Source organism: Eurypyga helias, unplaced genomic scaffold (assembly GCF_000690775.1).
Source record: "Eurypyga helias isolate BGI_N326 unplaced genomic scaffold, ASM69077v1 scaffold863, whole genome shotgun sequence".
NCBI classification, from domain to species: Eukaryota; Metazoa; Chordata; class Aves; order Eurypygiformes; family Eurypygidae; genus Eurypyga; species Eurypyga helias.
The window spans coordinates 78887-106745 of NW_010242901.1; the positions used below are offsets into that span (position 1 = coordinate 78887).

The window sequence follows — 27859 nt, forward strand, 5'->3', positions numbered from 1 at the left end:
AGAAAGGCAGATTTTGCCTTAGATGGTTGATGACCTCTAGACTAAAGGTCAGGAAAGAGAGATTCACAAACACTCCAAGGAACTCAGACTTACTGTAAGATGGACAAGGAATGTAATATAATGCTCTAGCTTGTGGCTATGAAACTAATATTCTGCAGAGCAGCTTTTCATTGCAAAACTGTAAGATTGACTTCCCTTACCCTGTATTGTGCACATCCAGAAAGAGCGACTTGACCCAACAGTTCCAGTGTGTGCAGAGGCAGCAGCAAAGAACATGGAATTAACAGAGAAATACTCCGGGATGGGGAGTATGCATTAACAAGGTAACTATATATTCCAAGACAACTCAATTGCTGTGCACTCCATGTAGGCAACTTTGCTTGATGGCTGTATTTTGAAGATGTTGTCAGTCAATAACATCAAGAAAAACAATTCACTCCTCAAGAATCCTGGGCCTACAGACGATATTTACCCTGAAGAATTGGTCAGTCAGTAGAATATATTTGAGGATTTTTCTGCACCAGCTAGAGTCAATACCTCACAGCATCACAAAGAAAATGCAAACTCTTACATACACACATCAAATGCCCCAACAATCATTCTGCGTAAGATTCCAAAGAATCAGCAAAGCAATGCTCCTTACCTACACAAATACTTCTACACAGTTGGTTTCTTCTCAGATCATAAGAAATTAATATTCTGTTTATATAAAGGCAACAAGCCCTCTTTGGAGACATTGACACAATTGAAAATAAGAAAATCAGTCTGATTTAGTTTAAAAGAATGTTAACTCAAGATAGACCTCAATGCAAATTCCAGACACAAATATTTAATTGATTTTAAGTGTTAGAAGAGGGGAAAAGGAATGAATCAAACACACAGTATAAAGAAATGAGATAAACAATTGTTGTAGCTAACTCAAATCAAAGTCCTGATGCTACCAGTTGCTGAACACAAGAAAAGGTCTCCTGAGACAAGCCACATGTTCTGTCAGAGCTTGATAAAACGCTGTAGATTTTGTGAACATATTGAAAGACAGAAAGTGGAATGTTTGCACTGTAGTAGCTCTGAAAGGTCCCAGCTGAGACAAGGTTACCATTATTCTAAGTGCTGTGCAAACACAGAGAGAAGACACCGTCCCGCAGAGCTTACCAACTAAAGACACAAAGGCAAAGGAGGCGAGGTGAAGTGCAGACAGCAGAAGGGATTTGTTCAGTCAAAGATGAAACCTGGCTCCTGGAGAGCCAGGCTCTGTGCCCTGGCTTGAGGCTTGTGCTGCCTCCCTCTTCTTCCTGCAAGTCGTGATTGAACAGTTCTCTTTAAAGAAGGCAGCTATGGTTTCTTAAGAAATGAAAAGAGATTAAGGGAAATTCAGAATGAAAAGGGAAAATTTAACTCTTACAGGAATAGGTGCTATGAGCTAACTTAAAAGGGGATAAAACTAGATGATCTTTAAGGTCTCTTCAAACCTAAATAATTCTATGATTCTATGTTTATGTTGTTTGCTCTATTTAAATAGTGTAAAATAAAACCATCTATCTACAGAGAGTCTTTAATAATGCATATGCACTCTCCAGATAATATTAATAATACCTGGATATTCTCTCAGTCATGAATAAATACTAGTTTGTGAAAAATTAATTCAATTTCTATTCTTTTTTATATCTGTTCCAGCTGTTTCACTTTTTCATAGCACAGACTTACTGGTTATGTAGACCTACCAGTCAAAGGTGACTAACTGATTTTGTTTGCAACATGGCTATAAACCGTTCAGAGTCTGTGCTGCAAATTCTGTCACCCGATCCAAGCCAGCAGAGTGGCACAGAGCAAGTATGTTGTCTCTGCTCATCAAAATAAATTCCCTATTGCCACTCTGAGAATGAGACTTCTGAAAACCAGTTACACGTGGGATCAATAAACTTGAAGTCACCACTTTAAGCCAGTCCAGTTCAAAGAGCGCACTGCGATATTTCTCTGCAGAGAACATTGTCTATTTTGCTTGCTGAATAAAGACTGTTCAAAGTTCACAGAGTTAGCAGCCAGAAGGGACCAGTTGATCTTTTCATCTGACTTTCTATATATCACACCATTAAGTATGATTGAGTTAGCATCAGAATGTAAGTTTGGATAAAGTATAATTTTCAGAGAAAAAAAAATCTGAAGCTAGAGGAGGAGAATTATCTCAGATGCAAGAGGAATGTAGTACCAATCACTTGGTGAAGTAGAAGTAAGCCACCATCATCATGGGCCATCTTCATCTAAGGATCTGATCCAGTAAAACACAATAGAAAGAGAAATATAAACACTGGTATGTAGGCAAAAAATCAGTAAGGGTCTCCAACAGCCTTCCTACAAGCGCTGCCTCCCGCTTCACAATGATCAAGTACATGCAGAACTGAGGCAAACACTCTGTTGCAGCCACCTATTGTGGTAGAAGTGAAAGGAATTATCCAAGTATGTTTATTGACCGTTACAGCAATTACATGAGCAAAATACTTCATAGACAAAAACAAAACCTAGCATGCCTTCTGCCCAAGGAGGTCATGTGCTAAGCTCTCATCCTGCAATTGGATCAAAGGGTGCAGAACCTTGCCACCGTGGAAAACCTTGAAGGCAATAATGGCACTATGTAAAGGTACCAGGTCCAAGCCTTGCAGATCTGATGAATGAGCAACAAGTAGGGGCTCAAAAAATAGAAGACTCAAAAAACTTCAGCTGAATAGACTTTTAGAAATAACTCGATAGCTGTAGACTTCTATGTCAAAACAAGAATGTGTTGTTTTGACCTTTACATCCTAAACCATTAGGTTTTACATCCTACTGGTTTATGATTTCAAGTACGGTACAGGCTGAGGGGAGAATGGATAGAAAGCAGCCCTGAGGAGAAGGACTTGGGGGTACTGGTGAACGAAAAGCTTAACACGTGTGCGCTGGCAGCCCAGAAAGCCAACCATGTCCAGGGCTGTAACCTAAGAAGCGTGGGGCCAGCACATCAAGGGAGGGGATTCTCCCCCTCTACTTGCTCTCATGAGACCCCACCTGCAGTTCTGTGTCCAGCTCTGTGGCCTTCAACATAAGTAGGATGTCAGCCAGTTGGAGTGAGTCCAGAGGAGGCCAAAAAGATGCTCCGAGGACTGGAGTACCTCTCCTATGATGAAAGGCTGAGAGAATTGGGCCTGTACAGCCTGGAGAAGAGAAGGCTCCGAGGAGACCTTATAGCACCTTCCAGCACCTGAAGGGGTTACAAGAATAATGGGGGTGTCTTTTTACAAGGGTCTGTAGTGACAGGACAAGGGGTAACAAGTTTAAACTGAGAGAGCATAGATTTAGATTGGACATCAGGAAAAAAAATTCTTCCCAGAGAGGGTGGGGAGGCACTGGGACAGGTTGCCCAGAGAAGCTGTGGATGCCCCATCCCTGGTTGTCTTCAAGGCCAGGCTGGATGAGGCTTTGAGCAACCTGGTCTAGTGGAAGGTGCCTGCCCCATTCCCTGTCCATCCCAAACCATTCCATGATTCTACAAATTACCCACTTAAGAGAGTGCTTTCCACCTTTTATTGGGTAGGTGGAGTATCAGGAACTGCTATTGGAAGGCACACTTCAAAAATATACTATAGTGGTACTTGAAACATGTCAAAAACCTGCTTCCTCTTGGGCATTATCATTATTAGAATAAATAAAACTACATTAGGCTCAATCTTTGAGTATTTTTTCTATCACCTTAAAAAAAAAAAAAGATTCACAGAAGAAATAAGGAGGATGATAGTATCTTGAGACACTGCTGATTCCATCTTGACATCTGAATCTCTCCAGAGAGATCTAGATGACTTTTAAAACCTAGATGTATGGACCAAAGCAAATTACCTAGTTGAAATGCATAAAGTGAGAAACTGTGAACAAGAATCTGATCTAAAGCACCCCAAATAAATTATTCATTAAAAATGTAATTGCTTTTGTGGGTGTTTTCTGGAAATTAAACTACCCCATGAGGATTTTAAGCTTCTCAAGTTTTAATGGATGCTTTGCTAAGCACACATACATCTTCTTTACATTACGCAGTTTTTGAGCTGAAGAAAAAATCCTCAGCTTCTTTAAGTGACAACAAATTGTGAAACTGCAAAACAACAATTCAAATGGCCTATGTAACAATCAGAGAAAATGATCCATCTCTTTGTCTGTAATGCTTTATACTTACAGTGATTACTGTATATTTTCCAAATGCAAACACACACTATTCATCACTGGAATTGCACAGCAGCCTACTGCAATTTCAGCTAGGGCTACTGGTGAATGTTTTTAGCTTCAAACTGTTCAAAGACTGAAATATTTGTCTTTCCTGAAGGAAAAAGTATGATATCAAATGGCTGCATAAATTTTAATGCTGAAATTCAATTCAAAGAGGATTTTATAGAAGTGCAAATCCCAGAGAATGTTTTGAGCTTATTATTACAGGCAATTTTTTTTTTTCCTCCAAGTGGGACAATCACCTTCCCTTTGGCTTAGCTTTATTAATTTCTTTTCACAGAGAAAGACAGTTCAGCAGAAGCAACATGAAAAGCACATCACAAAATACAAATGTATAGAGGGATTTGGGAAGCGAAAAGGAGGTATCGGAGACAGGCATGTTAGAACAAAAATAAACCTATATTATCTGAAATGCAAATAACAAGCTTATTAGTTATTAGGTTGTTTTTGCAGGCCTGTCACAGGGAATTCTCATGAACCTTTCTTGTTAAGTTTGGGTTTTTTTTTTTTCTGACATGTTTTGTTTTCATGCACCTTTCAAGATACATCTTTACACCTGAAATATCTAAAGTGGTCTCAGGGTGCATCTCATTGCTACCAAAAAATGAGAAGTTCTGATTTGTTCAGTTAATGATGCCATTTACAAAAAGTCCTAAATGTGAACCTGTTCCATAGCTACCTTTTCCATTTCTGTTGACAGGAACTTTGAACAAATCCCCCTTCTCTGAGAACATAGGAAAGACAAGCCTACAAGGGCTCAGATCCTGGAATTACTTTGAAGAGAAGGGATCAGCACTCTTGCACTAATCAAAGCATCCTTAGCATTAATTTAAGCTACAAGAGAGTCTCTTCATTTCCAATTTAGTCTAGATCCTCTGAAGATAGCAAAAATAAAGTTGCTGTCCATTCTGGAGGACACAGTAGAACCAGGATTAATCCCTTTAATCACACAGAGAAAAGGAGAAAATATATTACCTTATACTACCATAAAAAAAAAAAGTTATTGTGTTAAGTGCTACAGTGCAAAAGACAATGCATAGCTCATACTTGCTAGGCAGGATAAACACCAATGAGGAACCACTGTTTTACACATTTACTGACATGATATCTTGTATTAAAAACCCATCAATTTTAAATTCTGGAAAAACACAAAGTCTTTTGGAGGTATGCCTCAGGCATATACATAATCTGAACCTCAAACAGACTAGTTGATTTATTATTCGAGTTGGAAAACTAAACTTTAAAGAGTTCATCTCACAAGCCCTTCATGAATTCAAACAGCCTTTGTTAGAGGACTGAGAGGTAAATCTGTCAGAGAAGAGGTAAAAGCACTAAACACAACTATTCCTGAGTATACTTACAGTTTGAATTAAGAAGCCAATAAGGCCCACAGGAGGGTTTGGTTTTTTCCTTACATATATAAGAAATCCACTCCTTATTTCCCTGGATTCTTCTTTAAGAAAATGAAATATTTCAGAAAGACACTACCATACTGCTGTTAATTAAGAGATTTATCTTGAAAATAGGGGAGTAGCAGCAATTACTGCCAAAAACCTGTGGCTTGAAGCTCATCTGTTACTTAAAATGTTCACTTTCAACTGAAGGAAATACGATCATCCTCCATGAAATTGCTAGCTAAAGATAATTAGTTCAAATTTAGATACCCAACTATAATTACATGTACTGAAGTAATATTTTTTATAAATTATCACAGGATAGCAAACAATCTATTGAAACTCAATAATTTCTTCCCTCTGAAGCAGATAAATCATTTCAATATTTCAAACAAAAGAATGGCTTTTAAAATGTAAAAAAAACCTTTCATTTTTACAACTGACTAATTTCAATTATTTAGTGAAAAAGAGTGGGAGGAACTAGCTGTCCTTTCACTCTAAAGACATAAGATTTTCGAGTCTCCTTTTTTTCTTTTTAGTGACACAGCAAGACACGCCACAAATACTACATTCATTTAATTAGTGCTTCATCAAGCAAATCTGGTGCAAGCTCAAAATGCATTATCAGCTTTGCTTTCATGAGAGAAGGCAACCTCTCAGGGTAGTACAATGGTAATGCACTATACAGTGACAAACAACATTGAGTGGAACAGTTAATTGTGGAGATAAAGAGAACATAAAATACTAACCAATCAGCCAGTCAATAGCAAAGGTGCTATTTCTTAAAAGAACTGTTGTAGTAGTCCTTACCTGTCTAAGATGACAACTCACCCCAAGAGGCTCCTAGTCTGACTGTCAGAGAATTTATAACTGTTTTAGAGATGAAAGAAGACACAAGAGATTTTTCCCTTTTCCTCAAAACCAAGAAGTGGACTAGACAAGAAGCTAACTTGGGAGTGACCTTGAAAATGCTTTCTGCCCAGAGAAGTGGAATTTAGCAAGGAGGTATGAGACACATCAAACAAATGCAGACACTGGTATGTGAACCAGTTATTGAGACTATAATTGCTGGAGATAAATAGGCATTTCCAAGGTATGTCATGTAACGCTTTTTGGTAATAGAATTGTGGCCAGGCCCATTAATAGACCCATCCAAATTATATTCCTGTTCCCCATGTTTAACTCCTACCCACTACCTACCCTACTGCAAGAGGCTTTCTCTGGATACAGTTATACTCCCTTTTTCCTTCAGACTCTAGCCTCCTTGCCATATAAAAAAAATGCCAGAAAGTGATATATTATTCTATTGCTTAAAACATAAATATCTTTCAACCCTTGCCTTTAGACTTTTTTGTTATTTACAGCAACTAGTAATCATCTAGTCCAACCGCCTGACCAGCTTAGGGCAGACTAAAAGTGAAAGTAAATTATTAAGGACATTGTCGAAATGTCTCATAAACACTTACAGTCTTGGGGCATTGACCACCTCTCTAAGAAGCCTGTTTAGGTGTTTGACCACACTCTCGGTAAAGAGATGCTTCCCAATGTCCAGTCTACACCCCACCGGCACAGCTATGAACCATTCCCATGTATCCTATCACTGGATACCAGGGATGCGAGATCAGCAAAGACAACAGTCTAATATAATGAAGAAGAAACTGACTGGCATCACTGAACACCTTTCACTCGTTCAAATCATATTTAATCCCAAGTAGCTGGGAAAATGCTACGAGATCAAAACCAGCTGATAAACTATTCTGATTTCTATTTTCTGATTAATTCTCTTGGAATAGAATCATTTGAAGATTTTTTTTTTTTAATACTTCCTCCACCCCCCTCCTCCCTTACAAGTGATTTTTTTTTAAAAAAGACCTCCTATGCTATTATCCACCAGCAGTTTCACCCATGAGTCCAACTTACATTGCCTTCCAACATGACCAGAAACGTCCAACATAATAATTCAGACAGAGACTTCTAAACCCACTGTTTTAATTCATATTGAAACAAGCAAAAACTAAAAATCTCAAGAGAAAATCACCACAGATTGCAACAAAGTAGTATTAGTTTTTAAAATATTTTGCATAAACACATTTTGTGTAGGTTTCGTTACATAAAACACTGACTTCATTATTTGCTCAGTCCTCTGCAGAAGGGAGAAAAAATAGCTACTTACCTTACCTATCTGTAATAGCTGGTGCTTTCTATGTAGAACTGACAGTAACAGCAAAATCCAAACTGGCTTTCTGCAGATGTTCTGTACTTTTCTCTTTCTGGCACAAATAATATGCTTGATTTGTTGCATTTATCTCATAGCTTTTATCTCAAGAGACTTTTAATATCCCCTTGTTTTCCAGAGACCCAAATTAATGTTTTCAGAAATCTTTATGACTGAGATTTCTGCAATTTGATAAACCAGTCAGCCACCTCTAAAGAGAGGTGCCTGGCATCGTAACTTTGTAATTCAATTTAAAGTTTTTAGTCACTTATTTTTCTTTTCCTTACAGCAGAATTGTAGTTGATACTTTTGTTTTTACTGAACTGATTCTGATTAACTCAGGGTTATCTGCATTACAAGAACATGTACTTAATGTGAGTCAGTTCTGTCACTCTTGCTGCTCAAAAGGGTTTTGAGTCAACCAGTAGCATCTGGAGATGGACCACAATTAGCTCTTGTAGCATGGAAAACACATGCCCCAACTTATGAAGATGACCAGCCTGTAGACAGATTTTAAGTCCCCACAGAAACAGACTGGTTGGTTTGACTTCCAAGTAGCTCCAGTCGAGGCAGAACACTCTCATACAGATTCTGATTTATTCTTATTGTCGGCTCAAAGACCACACCATGATGTGAAACACAGTGCTGTAAGAGGGGAATGTCCTAACACTTGTCTTGAAGAGCATAAGCCTGATCAGAATGAAAATCATGCCACAGAAAGCCTTACCCTTCATCTCTACAGACACAGAAAATTACCCTACCAAGATTAAGAGTAAGGACTACTTCTAGCAGTCATTCCTGATTGAACTTGATCAAAACGTTTCACAGCTGATGGGACTGGGGACAAATTCACAGGCAATGTCAGCTTCTAGTTCTCCAAACACGAATTCTGACTAAACCTATGATTCTCTATTTTCCCCTTTTACAGAGGAGGATAAAGGGATGTCCTTCACAAGGACAGGGTTTGACCTCAAATTAAAGCTAGAAAAGAGCAAAGAAAGATGTTTACAATGAACATGTAACCAAGACATGGTTTTGCTTGGGCTATTTACCTGCTTCTCATGCACAATGCAGTAGCCAAGCTTCTCTTACCTCCCAAGCACTGCCTGAAGCAGCCCACAGTTGAGCTTACCTACCTTAAAAAAAACTCCACAACGAAGGACATATTACTAAGGAAGAGCTAACAACTCATCTGATTTAGAAATGCTTCTACATTTGCTTTGTTGTTACACAGAAATGCTGCACAAAACCATACCGAATGGATTTCAGAGTGTGATGTCAGCGCTATGCTGCAAAGGCTATTTCAAGGAATCTCAATATTTGCCAGTGCTGTAATGAGACCTCTTCCTTAAAGATGATCAGAAATTGATGTGCCAGCCTCCTCTGAGTTGATAGCCCTCCATTCTCAAATTAGTTCTGAACTTCCTGACCCATTTAGCCCCAGAGAAGAGCTATCACTGCAGTTCACAGACAAAAACTGATCTTTAGATCTCCAGTGTAACTCAAAGTCCTTTTAACTGAAAAGGTCAGTCAGAAGAACAATGGTCTTAGTTTCACATACACCTAAAATCTACACTACAACAAAGTCTTCTGCAGGCTTTGAAATCAAGCATATACCTTAACTTTAGCTTACCAATTTTACCTGAAAAGTTAAAAGATAAACAAGAGAAAAGGGAGAATTAGACTGAAAGGTAATTAAGCTTCTTCCCTACCCAGACAAAAACAAACTGAACAGCGATAATAACCAAGAGACAGCAATAGCTGCTGGGAAAACTGGTTTATTGAAGCTCAGCTCAGAAATATACCTATTTCCAGATCACTTTGTAGCTTCGGCTTTCCAGTACTCAAGGAAGAACCATTTTGAATCACAAAGTCATTCATTATACTCCTCATTAATGACCCAGGCTTCGAGATGATTCAATATTTTTGTTTAATCTCCTCTGAAGAGTCTCACTCTACTCTTGAGTTCCCTGCATGATCTGGTCTCCAGAATAGGAAAAGCAAAACCACATAAAGAGCACCCCCTGCCCATCACATCTTTGGTATCCTATATGAACCACAAATTACAGTGGACTGCAAGTCAGCAAAGCACAGTCCTGAGATCAAGAAAGCATCAGGCTGATGTGGTACAATTTCTGGTTTTCTTGCAGTCCTTGGTATTGTTAAATAACATGTCATCATGAAGAACCACATTAATTCAGGATTTTCTTCAAGAAGGTCTGCTGAATTTTGCTAGAGAGAGGTATAACAGCTCATGCTTCAGTTCTTGTAGTCATTTTAATGAAAAAGGCTGGGTGCTGGGGAGAAGCAAAGAGCTCTTACATGGCTTGGAAGCAAGCCTACTGTTCGCAACCTTTCCTTTCACCTTAAGATGTGGTATATTCTCAGACAGATAAGTGGTAAGCATTGACAAAGATGAACAGCATACCTGCATGGCTCTATCTTTTCATAAAGAAAATAGGTAGATAAATAGCCACCTTGTTTATCCCAGTAATATGCTTTATAGTTGCTTGATAAACTGGCACCTGAGCCAGTTTATACTCAAACTACTGATAGCTTGTGGAAATTTACTGTTGATTCTTCCTAGAAAAGAGGAATGGAGAAGAGTGGAGCACAGGCCTTCAGCATTCACCTTCTCTGTTCTGCATAAGGGAACTACCTCCTGAGCACTCCCATTCCTGGACAAGATGGGATGCTCTGTAAGGGATGAGGTTGGTGATGCACACGGTCATTTCCCCTGCTGCCACCTGCATTCAATGACAGTCATCAAATGTGAATACCAACAGTAATGTTAGCTTTCCAGTAGCAACACTTTCATTTTGGGAGGAGTCCTTACTAAAGAGCAGACTTAAGAAGCTAACACAGAAACTCAACTTTTGGGAAATATGTCAGTACTGGAGGGAAAGGCATGCATATTCCTAATATCTGTAGGATGGGGGGGCTGACCTTGCTCACAAAGGAAGAAATGTTAATGTGCTGAAAAAAGTCAGCTGAAATTCCTCTCTCCTTATTCAAAGATAGGGCTTGGGGACCTCTGCAGAACAACTCTTCTTATATATTTTTAAGTATGCTACGACAGATTGAGCAATTACTGCTGTCATTCATAATGGAACCTGGCTACTTAAAGTAGCAAATTACTATTCAGGACTGGTTTGAAGATGTAATCTCATTTATTATACCAGCAGAAAAGGGTAACACATTACTTTTTTCCTATTGCTTTTTGTACTTCCTTTCATAGAGACTCTGCTTTTCTCCCAACAAATAAGCACAGATGACCTCATATCCAGTAATCTTATAATGTGCATCTCCTAGTTTTAATATAAACAGAATCTACAATATGTAACATGCTCCACTGGCAATGTTTTCTTAATGCTATATTAAAGTGTACAGTAGGTATTAAGATCCTAATTCCTTGGCCGCTGCTCCCTTCTTTGATGTAATAATGATGACTATTAATAGATTAAAATTCTCCAAGAAATCCAGCTCTGGTATTGATTTTCATCAGAGCAAGATTATACCATCTGTTGGAAATGGATGTTTACCTTGATTTGCAATGTATTTATACCTGTGAAAACTCATCCTGAATAATGACACTGTGAAAAATCAATTCTTCATTGTGTTACAACCCTGTAAATCTGGCCACTGCAAACATCAGTTACATTAGCAGTAACACAGATTCACAGAGATTCACAGAGTGGTTGGGGTTGGAAGGGGCCTCTAGAGATCATCAAGTCCAACCCTGCTGCCAGAGCAGGATCCCCTAGAGCAGATCACACAGGAACAAGTCCAGGGGCTTTTGAGAGTCTCCAGAGAGGGAGACACCACCACATCCCTGGGCAGCCTGTTCCAGGGCTCTGTCACCCTCACAGTGAAGAAGGGTTTCCTCATGTTCAGGTTGAAAAGTAATACTACCTAGGTCTTATTTGTATGAAAACTGTAGTTTATTAAAAATACAGAGTAAAAGGAACTATTTATTTGAAAAACATTAGTTCCTTATAAAAATGGGGTCAACCAATAAACAAAAGTGGAGTGTTTACATATTATTTATTATCTTGACTATAAATATTGTGAGGTAAGTGTAAACTATAGCTTGAAAGGAAGAGAGAGTAATTTTCTTCTTCACTTCTAAAAGGCCATTAGTCTTTCAAACATAAAGACACTTTGATTCATCAACCACATAATTAAAAAGCATATGACATAACAGTCACTGTTATTATCCCCACAACCAAATACTCTGATTAAGTTCTCTGATTTATTCAGTTGTATTCAACAGTAATCGTTACAATTCTCTTTCAGTTAATATAACACAAAGGAAGAAAAAGAAAACAAACAAAAAAAACCCCACCTACGCACACAAGAAGTAGGAGCTCATGTACAGTACTGTGTTAACATTCACTCGGAAGGCTGCACAAATCAAACTGAGATGTTACCACAAAATAATTTCTTCAAGCCTTGATTTTTCCTTGCAAAAAGTAACCTCTGGAATCAATAAAGATTTCTATTAAAAAAAAAAAAATCAATAGCATAGTTTAACCAAAAGTCAACTTTTCAAACTAATTTAAGTAACTAAGTTGCAGCTATAAAAATAAAATTAGTATTTTATTTATTTTGCTGCTAGTACAGCACTTTAAATAGAATTTTTTTTTTTAATTGATTTTATTCCCATGAATCTATCCAATCCAACACGAAACTGTAAGTTTAATTTTCTCTGCAGGCACTGTTTTATCCTGTTGACTAACTTATCAAGTTCATTTTTCAGTCAGTTGATGTGAAATCCGCTAGCACCAGTTGGGATCCTGCTACCTGAGATCAATATCCGACATGACTCTCCTGAAGTTCCACACAGGGAAGTGCAAAGTCGTGTACTGGGCGCAGTAAAGGAAAAGAAATATTTTCACAGTGAGGTTGGCCACAGACTGGAAAAGTTTTCCCTATGAGAAAGGTTCATATTCATATTCCATATTCAGTTACATGCAAAACTCAACTGGACACTGTCCTGAGGAAACCATTCTCACTGACCCTGCTTTGAGCAGTGGGTTGGGACTTGGCAATTTCCAGAGGTATCTTCAACCTAACAATTATGTGAATCAAACTATAAGCTGATATAAACCAGACTAGCAAGTGACTATTCATTAATTCATAGCAGACATACCAATTTTAAGATGCATATATAGGTTTTCATGACAATCATGGGCTCAACCTGCCACTGACTACCAATACTGAGCAGTAAAGGCTCAAAGGAGCTTAAATTAAATTCTCACCAAGCCACTCTGTTTTCCTTCAGCACAAAGGTATCAAAACCAGTTTCATGCAACTTCCTCAAATCTATGACAGCAATCTCTCAGCTCAAAAACAACGCTTAAATAGTTCTGAGCATTCAGAAATAACACATTTTAAAATAATCACTAAGTAAAGCTGAGGCCACAGCTCTGGCAATTGCAATCTGCTTGAAAATATTTTGAGCAGAATAAGAACCTAAAGGGAATTATATCATGATGAATTAATCAATTCATCTTAGAAAGCAATCAGGGTCAAGAATTTGGCATTTCGTTCACACAGGATTTTTGGTGTTTCTAAATAAAATGTGATGTGTTACTATTACTGACTCATACTTGATTTTTTTTTCCTATCCTTAACAACAATATTGGAAGCAAGTCTGTATTGCTGATTTGCTACTTTTTTCTAAGAATCTTCAGGATATAATCCATTCAGAATCATTGACATGGCAAGCAGATCAGAATACAATACTACGGGTTTCACTGCTGTTGCAAAGCTATATTTCTATCAGAATGGTCAGCTTTTTGAGCTATGAAATAGGTCTCTGGACACACTTCTTCTCTGTACAGGATATGGCTTTGGACAGTTTAATAATAATAATAAAAAAAATATTTTCTTATAACTACCCAATAAACAAACAAACATGAAAGACCAGGCACGTTATGACAGTAAGAGTCCCACGCCTGGAGATCAGTAGACTATGCTCCCCTCAAACCTTCTCTCCCACCACAGTTCACAAAACTCATAACCAGACACTGGAACACAAGACCATTCTGTGGCTGGATGCAGTACAGTCGTATTTCTGACTGCCAGCTCAGTGTGCTTTGTCTACTTACTGCCCTGGTAGGTAACATCTGAACATAAGCAAACATTCAAGGTCAGATCTAATCAGGAAGTTGACCCAGTTTTGGCAATGAGTCAAGACTCACTCATTAAACTGTATTAACATAAACACACAATACTTTCGCAGCATGTTTTTGCTTGCTGTTGGTGGCCTAGCCTCATTTATACAGATGAATTCTGGGTTAAAGACTTGGTTAAAATGCCATGGCTTGTGTCATTCTCCCTCTGGTTTAGAGCTCTGTACCCAGAACTTGGTATCAACAACTTGGGAATATGATCTGGATTCATATTTGAAGCTTAGGGAAATGTATTTCAGACAGCAATTGGAACAAGACTTGGATTTCTATGGAACTGTGCTTCTAAAACATGCTTTCCTTGATAGCTCTTTTTCCTATCTTTTGTACTCTTCCACAGTTTCCACCTATTCATTCCCTAAACTGCCTACTAGTATTCGTTCATCATACAGACCAAGTATGCTCAATTCCTTCTCCACCTGTAGAAATCTACCTGCAGTCCTGGTAAATGGTGCTTTAAATCAATTACCAGAGCCAAAATATGCTCCAAAGAGTCCAGAAGGTCCAGGGACTTCTCTGATACAATAGAACACTCTCTACTGGGTGAATTTCAATGAAGTCATTGAATGTTGGGTTGTGCATGCGTAGATTCAAAATTCAAGTTTCTGTTATAAAAAGTTCCCAAGAGGAGTTCCCTAGATTCAATAACCTTTCCAGAAAAGGACAGCAAAAGACAGAGCTGGGAGACGGCAGCCTTGAATGTGGTACACCACCTCAAGGCCCACTTTCAGCAGCCACTGCAGGCAGAGTTCTGCTCCTTGTTCAGAGAAGGTAGCAACACCAACACTGTCTTCACCTAGGTCAACCTCCTGTTCTGATTTGGCACAAAATGCCTCAGTAGTTTCAGGCAACCATAGTTTGCATCTATCTGCAAATCACTCTTGGCTTTACAAAACAGTCTGTGCTCTGTGCATTTTTCTTATCTGTATTACATGCACGCCTTGGCACAGGGAGATGAAAGACTTGGTAATTTAAGCCAAGAAAATAATTGGTTCTCTAATAAGGAAAACACACACTCCTGGGCACAAGTTGACTCTCCAGGTGGAAGACAGGTAGTTCACAACATTTTTATGGAGGATGCAAGGTCATGTCTGGCCATCTGGGTGTGTCAGTACTGTCACTCGTTATACATCGCTGCACTACATTTTTATAGCACAGCATGCACAGCACCACGGAGTTTATTGTTAAAGGCCTCATTTTGCATGGATGAGGTTTTAGATCCTGGTATAACAAAGCTTTTGACTGACAGCCTGTCCAAGGAATGCTCTAAGAAAAACTGTTTTGAAAATGAAAATGGCTCTTGACCGAAGCTTCTAACCTCACTTTATGAGCTGCCTGGCAGCTTTTACTTGTGATGTATTTTCTTCATGTGTTCAAGTGAAGGAGAAATACCAAACTGTAGTGGTTTACTTGTAACTATCATTCCCAGAGAGGTACTATAGTTTACGTCAACTCTCATCCTCTCCACTTACATACCCACAGCCATGAAAATAGAAAAAAACCTTACAAACAGTAACAAACAACCAAAAAATAAAATGCGTGGTGCTGCTTCACAAATTCCACAACAAACAGAGAAAGGATGGCAGAAATCTGAAGAATGGAACTCCTTCATTTTGCCTAGTAGCAATCTTATGCTGAAGGGGGAAAGGAGTACAGAAAAAATGGAAGGAAATGTTGCAATTACCTACATGTTAAGAAGGCAGGAAGGACAGCTTTTTAAAACTGAGATGATAATTATTCAGAGGGAGTAGGAGACAGAACAGGCGTAATTCACATATTACACAAAACAAAATACTGAAAAAGTAGAATTATAGCAAAATTTCCAAACATGAATTATTATATCCTCAAAAACCTCATTGCTTCATAGCTCCAGAAAGGCAGTATAATGTTGGGTTTCCCATAATATCTTTTTGTTTTCACTCTTTAGTCCAGTGGGGGATGAAGTAACAGCAAGAAACTAAATTTATTATCACAGCTAAAAAATATTCTTGATAAAATAATACTGACAATCGGGGTTACCTAAACAATTTTGCTACACAGGAGCAGAGGTGAACATTGTAAGGTTAGCAAATTTAAATTGTTTCCTTTGCCATTACGAGACGAAAATGCATATGGATTTTAAGGCTTCCGAACACACATTCTTGTCAGAGACTTAGGTAGTTAACATGAGGCTTAAAACAGCTAAGTACTTCAAGCAGCTGCAGAACTGCCTCACACTAGCATACATAGACTGCCTATAGAATATCTTTTCATTCTTATCACACTGCAATAAAAGGCTTTGTAGTGGGAAATACAGTCAACTCAGTCACATGCTAATGTTATATTAGTCAGTGATGGAGAAAGCTGTTCTCATAATTTTGATTTAAATACACTGGACCACAATTCTGCCCCTACTGCATTTTGTGTGAGCTGCAGTAACCTAACTTGGTGCTTATAAAACCAATACCAGTTAAAAGTAAAACCCTGGTAATGATTCTAAGGATGCACCACTGGCACAGGGACAAAGCTCTGCACTGTGTGACAAGCAGCCTCAGTAAGAGAACTAGTCTGTGTGCCAGAGCTAAGCAGAGGATGCGACACATACAGCGTGTAGTCTGTGCAAAACCAAAAGCAGATAGGATGTCTTCTGCAACTCACCCTTTGCAGCCTCTGAGTAAACTGTTGCACTCCAGCAAAGGAAAGTGACCATCTGTAACACTTACTGAGGGCTATTCTGTAAATTCTAGTACAGTAGTGTATACACACGCTTATTTTAAGCCTTTGTTGTTTTACATTGATGAAATAATTGTAAACCCCTGTGTTAACTGTGACAATGTCTTGGTTTAGCCAACCAGAACTGAAGACAGAGTACAAATAGCAATAAATACCACTTGTTCTGAACAGTGTTCGATCCATTCTGCTATTGTCTCTTTAATGTAAACTAACCTTATAAACAAAATTTGAGACAGCTATGTTGAATTATTGTTTAGGACTATAAACCTTTTAACATTTCCACAATCATCTACTCTGTTATCTGTTTCTGGGACTGAAACAAGTAAAAGGGAGCAATATCAGCTCATAAATTCATTCATTTCATTACTCAACTTGTTTGCAATACATAATTCTGCATAATTACACAATCTGAAGTTACAGCTCTAAAAAAAAATAGCAAAAAAAAAAATTTCCAGAGATATGACCTAGTGGTACTCAATTGGCAGCTCTTGGAAACAGAACAGCACAAGGCAACAAAAAATATTGGCCAGAAAAAAACAAAGCAGCTCACAGTAATCAAGTTATTTTACAGATGAAAAGAAGTTTTATTAGACACTTGACATAAAACACTCTAGGATTCAGCTCCTCAAGGCAGAAAAAGGAACCTTTGTAAACAACTGAGTTAATACAACTAATTAAAACAGACAGGCATTTTCATAAAGCCACCTAAACGTCTGTCAGGATACCGCATAAACAAGGAGTAGCTGATCAAACCACCTAGAATGAGGACCACCTCAAAGCCAAATGGAGTGACTGTGTTGCCCTAGAAGCAGACAAGAAACCACAGAAACTCCAAACTGTGCCAGATTTATCTCTGTTCCCTGCCCACCTGCTCCTCTAAATAAGATACTATTGATACCACCATGCTGTCATGCTGACAGAAAACTCATGCTACCTATCCTCTGTTTGCTTGAGCTGGTGGCAGAGCTACCATTTACATTTGCATGTGCCCAGGCAAAGCACTCCATTGGCAGTGGGCATCTGAACATGGAAGTGTAAGAACCGCTCAGAATCAAGGCCCACATAGACAAGGATCCCTTCTTTAGCCACAGCCAGAAGTGGATACTGTCAAAACAGTAAAAAAATAGGGAATGAAAGAATCAGCCTTCTAGTGGCATATTACAAGAGCTTCTAGTGCTATGAGGAATCACTGAACCTCACTTTGTCCCCAGTTCCTTAGGATGAACAGCACCAAAACTATGTGACATGATCTCTGTGTATTCCTTTCTATCCCTTCCCACCTTCAAGCATACAACATCCCACAAAGAAAACTTACTGATAAAAGGAGTTGAACTGTCTTTGGGACTTCAAATTTGGTTTAACAGATCCAGAACTTGGAAGATATTAACTAGACCTTCAAAACTATGCAGGTCAAATGTACCTTGTTATATTTCATACTTCCATGGAACATAACAAAATAAATGTTTACTATGTAGTCAGTGCTTGTTTACAGAGGTCTGCATTAGGGAACAGATATCCCCTCAGAACCACACTATTTCTTTAAACTCAAGTAGTGCTTCACCTTACTGATAGCCCCGCTACGGCTGTCAGTGAAGTCAGGTCGTTCTCAAGATAAGGAATGATCGCAGGCTCACAATTTCATTTCCAGAAAGAAATTTCTACGTGTGGTGAACCTGAGACAGAAGTCTAGCCCCGCTCAGCAAAAATCAGGTTCATGATCGAACAAAAAAAGAGCAATTCCAAAACATAGATAGGGTTTAGGGTTTTAGGTTTTTACGAAAGAAAAACCTAAAAGGGTTTTACGAAAGAGGCACTGTGTTTAAATGAACTTACAGGAGGAGTGGATACTTGGAAAGCTCTTTCTGCCTTCAGACACCAGATCTGGATCACCTGTGCAGTGCATTTCAGAGTTCATTACTCCATCTGGAAAGCAGCGGTAAAAGAAATCGGGACGCGGTCTACAAAAAACACCATGGATATTAAAAATATAAAAGCTGTAGTAACAAATAAACTTCAAAGCGATTATTACATTTACTGCTTATTACATACAGACTTCGTTCCCTCCTGACTTAACACAGCAGCAGAAATCACAGAATCATTTAGGCTGGAAAAGACCCTTAGGATCATAGAGTCCAACAGTGAACCTAACACTGCCAAGTCCACTAAACCATGTCCCTCAATTTGAGGTCACTTTTTTGGCAGGCAGGCTCTCCCAGGGAAGCTGCCAGTGCAGCATGCAAGTGGGAGTCTTCTCTGGAAAGGATCACTCAGGGTTACTCTTGCCTAGAACAATCAATCTTGCCTAGCACTTCCAGTGACAGAGCAAAGTAGAAACCTGACAAAGTGGCACAAGACTTGCTGACACGTCTAGCTGAGAACAGGGCTGTAACTTCGGCTACAAGACTGGCACCAAAACAACCACCAAATTCTAATGCCAGCCTTGATGCTGTCTCTTACTGCACTGAACAAACCTCTTGAGTTTCTTTTAACCCTGCTCTGAGCTGAATGATAGCACGTAGGTTTGACTAGCGTCATACTGATCCTGAGCTAACACACCATGTAGAGAAGCAAGGCGAATAACCATAGATTTGGAGAAAAGCTGATAGGGCAACGAGTTGCCTTGGAGTGCAGGCAAAATGAGCTCATGTCTGTCTGAAGAAGATGGTGCAGACATTCTTAATTATATTTTGAAAGCACTCTTAAAATAAAAGTGCCAAGTACCATTATTGTCAGGGCATCAGTACTATACCAGAGTGGGTTCATCAGAAACTAAGCACAAACACTGCTTCCTCAATGCTGCAGAACAGGTGGACAACACAGCATTGGACTCTATTAAGTAGTGTATGAATTCACATCAAATATATATTTTTTGAGCTTAAATAATTCAAAATTTTGATAAAGAGCCAAAAAATACCTAAAAAAAAAAATAATAATACTGAGATCTGTTCGCTAGTATTTTTCTGAGTCCTTCATGTAAATATATGCTTCCTTAAAAAAGCAGCCTACCTAGGAGTCCACTTACTGCTTAGCTCCAAGGTTTATTTTGTCATAGATCTTGATGTTACCTGGAAATACCACATTCAGTAATACACTTCACACAAAATGCAGGCACTGGGTTATATAGAGACTCGATTGATTCCTATTTAATCAGACTAGTGCCACTGGCACCTAAACTCCCACATGCTGTGACTCTTCCCTTCTGCGCTGCCAATTTAATGAACTGATTTCAGCTCACACCTTTCCTTTCCAACCCCTCATTTGTCTGGATCCACCAAACAGTCTAACAAATAACAAAACACAAGGGCATAGATATCTTCCTGCCACCGTTGGATGTCACATAATGAAGTTGTACAACACCTGCACCAGGGAAAGGACAGTCTCACAGGGGCCCGTTCCAATTCAATGTGCTTTGGAAGAGCAGCTATCTTTTTTATTAAGATGTATTGTATTTGTCAATGTCTTCATTTCTCTTAACAGTTAAAGCTATCATTTATAACATGACAAGACTTACCTTCCCACTATTAATTTAATAGTATTTGTGCAGACACCATTCAGAGCTAGAGCCAAGGAAACTGCTACAAAACAGAACGAACAAACAGAAAAATAATAACCTCAATACCAAGCTATAAATTGCAGCATTACAGCATTTGATTTACAGACTGAAACCTTTACTTGGCCTAAAACCAAATGATCATTGCAGCCTACTGATTTTCTTATTACCCAGACTAAGGACAGACCCCAGAGCATCATAAGAATCACATGGGTTTGTTCTGCTCTTACTCTTGAGAAATCTTATTTCCTTATTCAAAGCCAGTTTTCATACCATGCCATTTGCACAGGCATAAATCATCAGATGGAACCAATTATTTATGAATCATTTACTGTGTTTATCTGTTTTGCAATTTACTAGATAAAAATCTTACACTTCCTGTATAGACTTTTAGGTAAGATATATATACACACACGTGTGTGTGTGTTTATGTAAGTATATATATGTATATGTGTGATGCAATTAAACAGTCCACTTTCAGGCTAAAGAATTGCCTTTTGGCTAACACTAGAATTGGATTTTTTTTTTAATTTTTCTTTCAAAAAGTCATGAAAGTTATAACTATAAACCTTGACATTTACGTTTGCTGCTAGGTTTAACCAATTTTCCCCAATAAGACTGGAGTAATAAAGAGAAACTGTCATACTAGCTACGACTGAACCACCTTCTTTGTTTGTACTTGCATGCCAAGTCCCTAGACTTTCTGAAGAGCCTCATCTGAAGCGTGTGGATATCTCTGCCTTGATTTCAGTGGCGCTTGGATCCAGTGCAAACACTCCTTTCAGATTAAAACTGATTTAATGCTGCAGTCCACACCATCTGAATCAAACTAATGTACAGTACACCTGAACATAAAGCAGTCTCACAGGACCTTCCAGTCAAACTCTTAATTTAGAATAGCTGCAGGTATAAGGAAGAGGTAAGTAATAGATTGGCTGTGACAGAAAAATATACATCTGAACAGCCTCTCAGACAGCCTTGTCTGTGCTGATCAAATTCTGGCCCTTGCTAGCCAGATTGTGGAATTAAGACCCAGAATTTGTACATTTAGAAACATACATAAAAACAACAGCTTTTGTGAGACGGCTTGCAGCTATAACAGCACTGAAAACAACTGTAATGGGCTGTATCAGAGACAGGTTTTCTTCAAGGCTTAGACTACAACTGGAATCAATCTCAGAGAGCTATCACACATTTTCCATCTCGAAGTATGACATACATTACCTAAGAAAGCCTCTTTAATTTCAGTCTTGTCTGTTCGACGGATTATTTTCACCACAAAAATGACTGCTAGTGGCGTAAGGAACGAAATTGCCTGTAAGAGATAACAAATATCATGTGCAAGACCATCAATTCCATTTCAGTCCAACTGATTAATAATTAGTTCCAGTTAGCTCCATTTAAACTGGAAGGCTGAATGATCTTTATCAAACTCCTGACCTTAAGCAAAGTGGGATGATTTGTCTTTGCAACTATAGGGAAACGAAAACATTCAAATTGCAATATAACTGTGGGCTATAATTGATTTGTAATTGCCTGGAGCTGCATTTAAAATGTCAGCTTTGTAAATGAAAAAGCAACAGTCTATAAGGTATACAAAATTCATACACTGATCCATATGGATCCTGTACATTTTTTACATGCTAAGCATTGCTCCAGAAGGCAGCCTGTCCAGGTTGTGCTCTCAGCAGGACCCTATTCAACATAACCAACTACAGCACCAACTTCCTGACATTTTAAAATGCTCTTTATTATACTTTTTGTTTTCTTTTTAACTTTCAGTCTTGGATGCATTGAGAAGATCATGTCTTTACAATTCTTTCCTTTACAAGGGTTTGAATGTGGAGCAAACTGCTTGATTTTGTTCAAAACCAGAAAAACACTACCCAAACGCCTACAAGCATACTCATTGGTTAAGCAGAACAATATTCTTCTATTGTCAGTGCTGTAGGACAGGATTCCTCCTACAAGGAACCTGAAATGGCATCTGCACGTCAATGCACACACTTGATTTCCACGAACTGCATCTCACAGAGCAATTTGGACTATGGTTGATGATTCACTGTAAATGTGCCAGTTATCCAAAAAGCATCCTACTTCATGCAATGTCTGCATACTGCAGTCTGTCCTCCCAGAGCAGGTATTAACTGTCTTTTTCCAGAGACATACCAGTTTCTCCCAAGCATAATACTAGGGAATTTTTCATTACTAGCTTGCCATGGAGCTATGATTTTGTCCCCAACTGGTCCCTCCATCATCCCTTCCGTCTCAGATCTTCAAGTGCAGAGGTAAAAGGCAACTTGTAGGCAAGGTAGTCCGTTTGTGCTTCTTGCTGGTTCCAGTCCAAGTTAAACAATTCCTTTCTGGAATCTGCAAACCTCTTAACAATATAATTTGTTCAAAAACAAATCAAGGTCTTTCAAAAGCATTTATTCTCTTGAAGAAAATTGAAAATGAATGGTTTTTTTTTTTAAACAAGGCAAAAATTAAGCTGTATGTGGCACAAGTGGTTCCAGGGAATAAGTAAGAATGTGCTGTCTTTACTGAGACTGTGCCTTACTTCTTAAACAGTCTCATTGAAATAAACAACAGATAGGACAGACTTGTTATGATAAAAGATGTGTGAGACTCTTCTTTTTATAATACAGATTATCCCAGTCCTTATTTTATGCTTGTAGAATATCTGAGTAGTGACCAACATGAAAATGCACTACAGTTGTTGCTTTGGTAGTGCATCTTGGTCCAGATACCCCTCATCTGCATCTGCAAAACATTATCTCAGTGAGCCATGCAGATTAAAACACAGCCTGGGGTCTGCTGCCCTTCTGTACATTTAGAAAGGCAGGCACCAGTTTTGGTGCAAAAAGATGCACCATTTCCACTTAAAACTCTTTTCTGTGCACAGTGTGTGTGATATTTAAGTTAGGATGACAGTGCCCTGTTGCTGCTCCACAGATGTTCATTTCTCTCTATCCTCAGGAATAGTTTAATTTCTCATTTCAAAGACAGAACCAGGGGGGGGGAGTGAAGTTAAACCTAGAATTATTAGTTTCATTCTAAAAAATAAGGATTACCACCAGGAAAGAAAATAAGATATCTGCATTTCATTGTTGAAGAACATGTAGAAATATAGCCAGGCTGACAGGCTTATAGTGGTGGTTTAATGGAGTCAGAAATCTTTTGAACAAGCAGGAGCAGCAGCAAATATCAACAAAGAATAGAATTCAAGTGGCAGCTTGTTCCAAACCAATTCACAATCAATCTTCAGAAATCTGGTAAAACTGGTAATTTCCTCATATTTTACCAACATATGGATTTTTGAAAGACATGAAGAACTATTTATGTTTGCAGCACATTGCTGTTCCTTACACAAAGGCATTAGCTGGAAGGTGTTTTTCATTCTGCAGCAAAATGCACATATAAGGGAAGTTTGGCTTGCTAAAGACTCCTTTTTATTTATTTTACAAAAAGATTCTGTATGGCTTAGACCCATGACAAATTTGGCAACAGTCTAATGAGCAATAGTCTCCTCAGATGCATCTCAGTAATGTTTTATTTTCCAGCAGTGAAATATTCCAACATTGCCTTACATTTTGCGAAACATGGGCAAAATCTCTCCTGTTCATTATTCATCCTGGCAAGCCAGAGATATGCTGAAGTTACAGGGACTCCCACATACTTTCATGTATTCAAGAACAGTTGATGCTACCTTAGACTTTCCAAGACAAAAAATACCCACTGATAGAGAGACAGAACAAGGCTCAGGTCTTCCCAGTTCCCATGGCTTGCTTGCTACCCACGTAGTCAGCGCTGTCTAATTTGGATACCTAGGTTTGAAGTGTTCACAACATTTCTCTCGAATTCAAATCTCTCAGCATATAAAATAATCCAGCCTTTCTTAAAGTCTGAGAGATTGCTTTCTGGTAAGCCACAGCCATACATTTCAATATCAGAGTACAAACAACACCAGTGGCAAGAAATTCTTTACATGATGAAAGCTTGTGATCAATGTTAGAGTTGGAATTTTTTTTTAATTAAAGAAACAAGAAAAAAAACCCCATTTAGAAATTATCTACATTTCTTAATTTAAGAAGGTGTTCACTGAGCCAACTGTCAATTGTCTGAGCCAGAAAGAGAACACAAATTACACAACTGTTAATCAGAGCTGCCTGCAAGTTCCACTTGACATGAAGTGCAGCAAAAGTTGGTGCTATTGGAAGTGTTTAACAGGGAATTGTACTACACATATCCCAGAAATGTGCTTCCCAGTGGCTACTGCCGAGGGAACAGAGGATGGACTAATGAGTATCCCTACTGGTTTCAAAAACAGTTTCGCTACTGCCGCAAACCCCTTACAATGATTCACTGCTGATTGTCCAACTCTTCAGTTATAAACACAGATCAGAGTAACCACATAGCAAGGTGGTCATGCCCAGCATGAGGAAAAATGGCAGAATTAAACTCAGAGTCTTTCCAAGCACAACAATTTAATGCTTTGTTTGGGTTTTTTTTGGTTGTTGTTGTTCTTACACATCTGTCTCCATTTCAGGAAAAGCATACATTTTCACCCAGAGCCCTTGATAGCTGGTTCTTGATGGAATATAAGCAATATGTTGGTGAATTTAAAACCAGGCCTTTGGCCTCTGTCTTAGAAGGCTGGGATATATTGTCACCCCATATATAGGAAGCACCTTGAAGTTGTTCCTTACTTACTTAAAGTTTCCATAACTGAAGGTCTGAGTTTTGTTTTGTTTTTTGTTTGTTTGGGGTGGGTTTTTTTGGTTTTGTTTGGTTGTTTGGTTTGGGGTTTTTGTAATTTTTTGTTTGTTTCTTTTTTAAAACAACACTGAAGAAAATTACATAGCTGCTTTGCATTTATTCTGAATTCAATCCTTCATCTGAACAGTAAAATTCTGGCTTCACTGAAGACACAGGAAGAATGCTTTGATGTAAGGGTTCTACAATTTGACCTCATCTGTCATGCCTGTTCCTGCAAAATCTCCACTCTGACTGATGAAGCTTTTGCAAAGACTGAACTACTTGTTTTAATAGCCTGAACTATACCCACAATTTCCTAGCATTTCTGTAGTGGTCTATCTTACTGCACTCTTAATATGTAGATTATTACAACTGTTAACCTTCATTGCCAGTGGAGGTTATCAAAACCATGAATTTTGATAACCAGACAAACCATCAATATCAGACAGCCAGGCTGCATGTCAACATGAGCCGTGCTGGAGAGAGCCAGAAGAATGGTGACAGCAGAACAGCTCTATGATATATATTTATTATGGTTGTTGGCAGAAGCTAAAACAAAGGTTTTGTCTACATAGAAAAAAAAAAAAAGAGTATTTGGAGGCCAATATCTCAGTGCCTAAAACAAATTGGATTTTAAAATTTAAGCACTTAAACTAATAAGAGCATGGCAAGGTTTCATCAGGTCACTCAACTAGCTAATTCATAAAGCTTCTCTAATCATTTCTCTAGCATCCCTCTAAATTAACACTAGCCTAAATCTTAAACTGTAAAATCAACATTCATAAATTCAGTCACCTGGTAATGCAGCTTTTTAGAAACTCCCTGATTTCTTACATTTTGCTATTTTGGACATCCCTGATTTGGAAAACAATTCTTTATATAAGTAAAGCAACATTCTCCACTACTGAACGATTTCCTACTTCTTATCAAATGTAACTGTACTTAGTTTACAGCCATCAAACGACCAATAAATCTTTAGTACTTACAAACATAAGACGTGTAGGTATGTTGTCTGATTGCACTAAAGGATTTTTATACAGCCAGATCTCTTCTGGCTGGATGACCCTCTGGAATGGATCCAAAAATTCTGTAAAACTGAAAATAATAATTAAAGATCAAATTTTCTTTTACAACTTGAAATGATGACCAAAAAACCCAGAAGAGTCCTGCTGATTTAAAACTTACCCCAAAGTTAATTACAGTATAGCATGCATGAATTATCCCTATAATACACTGCTATCCTACCTCACTGACTTTTAGTAATACAACCTTCATAAATATACCCTTCAGAAAATGATTTTTTTAAACTCCACATTCTACAACTCTCTAAAAGTTCCATACACGTTACTGTGGAGAATAAATTGCCATTTTATTTTTTGTGGGAAAAGTGTGCAAAGAGTATTGCGGGATTAGAAAAATCACATAGCAGATGTTTTACACTGAAGAAATTATATACCAGATATTGAATACAAGATGTGTCTTTCAAATGTCAAGATCCAGGCTTTGAAGTATGACATTGTACTTGCAGAATCACAAAGCAGAGAGAAAGCAGCAGCCCAGACAATTCCTTCTACTGATAGAAAGAACAGGTAACTTGAGAGAATATCTCCAAAAGAGACTTACTCCTAAACCAGGATAGCCTTGTAAAAACACATTTCTTCTTATTTCAGATTGCCAGCATTCTGATTTGGCTGTCAAGCTTCAGAATAATCTAGCTCTACCAGAAATGTCTCATTCTACCAAAATGTTAGTTTCATTCTCAGGTCAATTAGCTCTCATAGATAGACAGACAGACAGACGGATGGATGAAGAGAACCAATCTACCAAATGAACAAACAAACCCCCCCCAGTTTTGTAATTATGTTATTTTGAAATGAAGAGCATCCAAGTAAGATGTTGAGGTTACACTATTACATAGAAAGTAAACCGTTTGTGTGGGTGTCTTTTGTGTGACACTGAAAGAGGAAGCAGGTTTTGTGATCTTTGTAGTAGGAAGTTTCAAAAGCTTTTTAGGACTACATACACTGTCTGCCTTCATTTAAACCATACTCCTTTTTCCACGGAGTCCATCACTATCCTTTAACCCTTCTTAGCTTTGACATCATATCAGACTTTCTGGGAAGTTTTGCTTTCACTTTACATGACTCATTTCCAGGCTAGTTTACTAGGACTGAAAGAACAGCTGATGAGACAAGACACAGGGACCAGCTTTCCACAGACTGGTTTTACCCAATAAGCCCATGGAGCCAGAACACTGAGGTGTCATGGCCCAAACCTTTTTCTACTGTAAATGTCCCAAAGCCAAGGGCTTTAAACCCCTCCAAAACCAGGTTTTACACAAGTAACAGCTACAACTATTGACTTTGTAAATGGAAAAAGCTCAAAGTAGTTTGTTAAGCAGAGTAAAACCAAACCATACATATGGAATTGCCCCCCGGTGAAGATGCATCCTCAAATCTATCCAGGTCAACAATTTCCTAAACAACAGCAAACCTTATCCAGTCTTCTGGGGTTTAGGAAATCCTTATTTTTATCCCTACTGAGGGCTGACCAGCTGTTCTTCAATTTCTCACTGTAGTCTATGATCTCTGCAGTAGCTGGTCTCCCACATCCCCAGCACATACTACTACGAACCCCCTACCTGAGCACACTCAGACTCCCACTAGACAGAAGGTATAGAACTCTGTCTACTCCAAAGAGCCCAACCAATCTCTTCTTCTTCAAGGAAAACAAAAAAATCTGAGGGCCAAACAAGTTAAACACAATCCTGTCACTTGTACCAATAGTTACG

The 27859-nt window shown here is 38.4% G+C and overlaps 1 protein-coding gene across 1 annotated transcript in view; it reads right to left on the reverse strand.

Moving 5' to 3' along the window:
* PPAPDC1A (phosphatidic acid phosphatase type 2 domain containing 1A) overlaps positions 1-27859 on the reverse strand; it is a 51599-nt gene that overhangs the window by 5985 nt on the left and 17755 nt on the right. The window contains exons 3-6 of the mRNA XM_010149199.1: positions 26055-26168; positions 21535-21625; positions 20272-20335; positions 18594-18718 (exon numbers count right to left, since the gene is read on the reverse strand). Of these exons, the coding sequence (XP_010147501.1) occupies positions 18594-18718; positions 20272-20335; positions 21535-21625; positions 26055-26168 (394 nt within the window). The remainder of the gene's footprint in view (positions 1-18593; positions 18719-20271; positions 20336-21534; positions 21626-26054; positions 26169-27859) is intronic.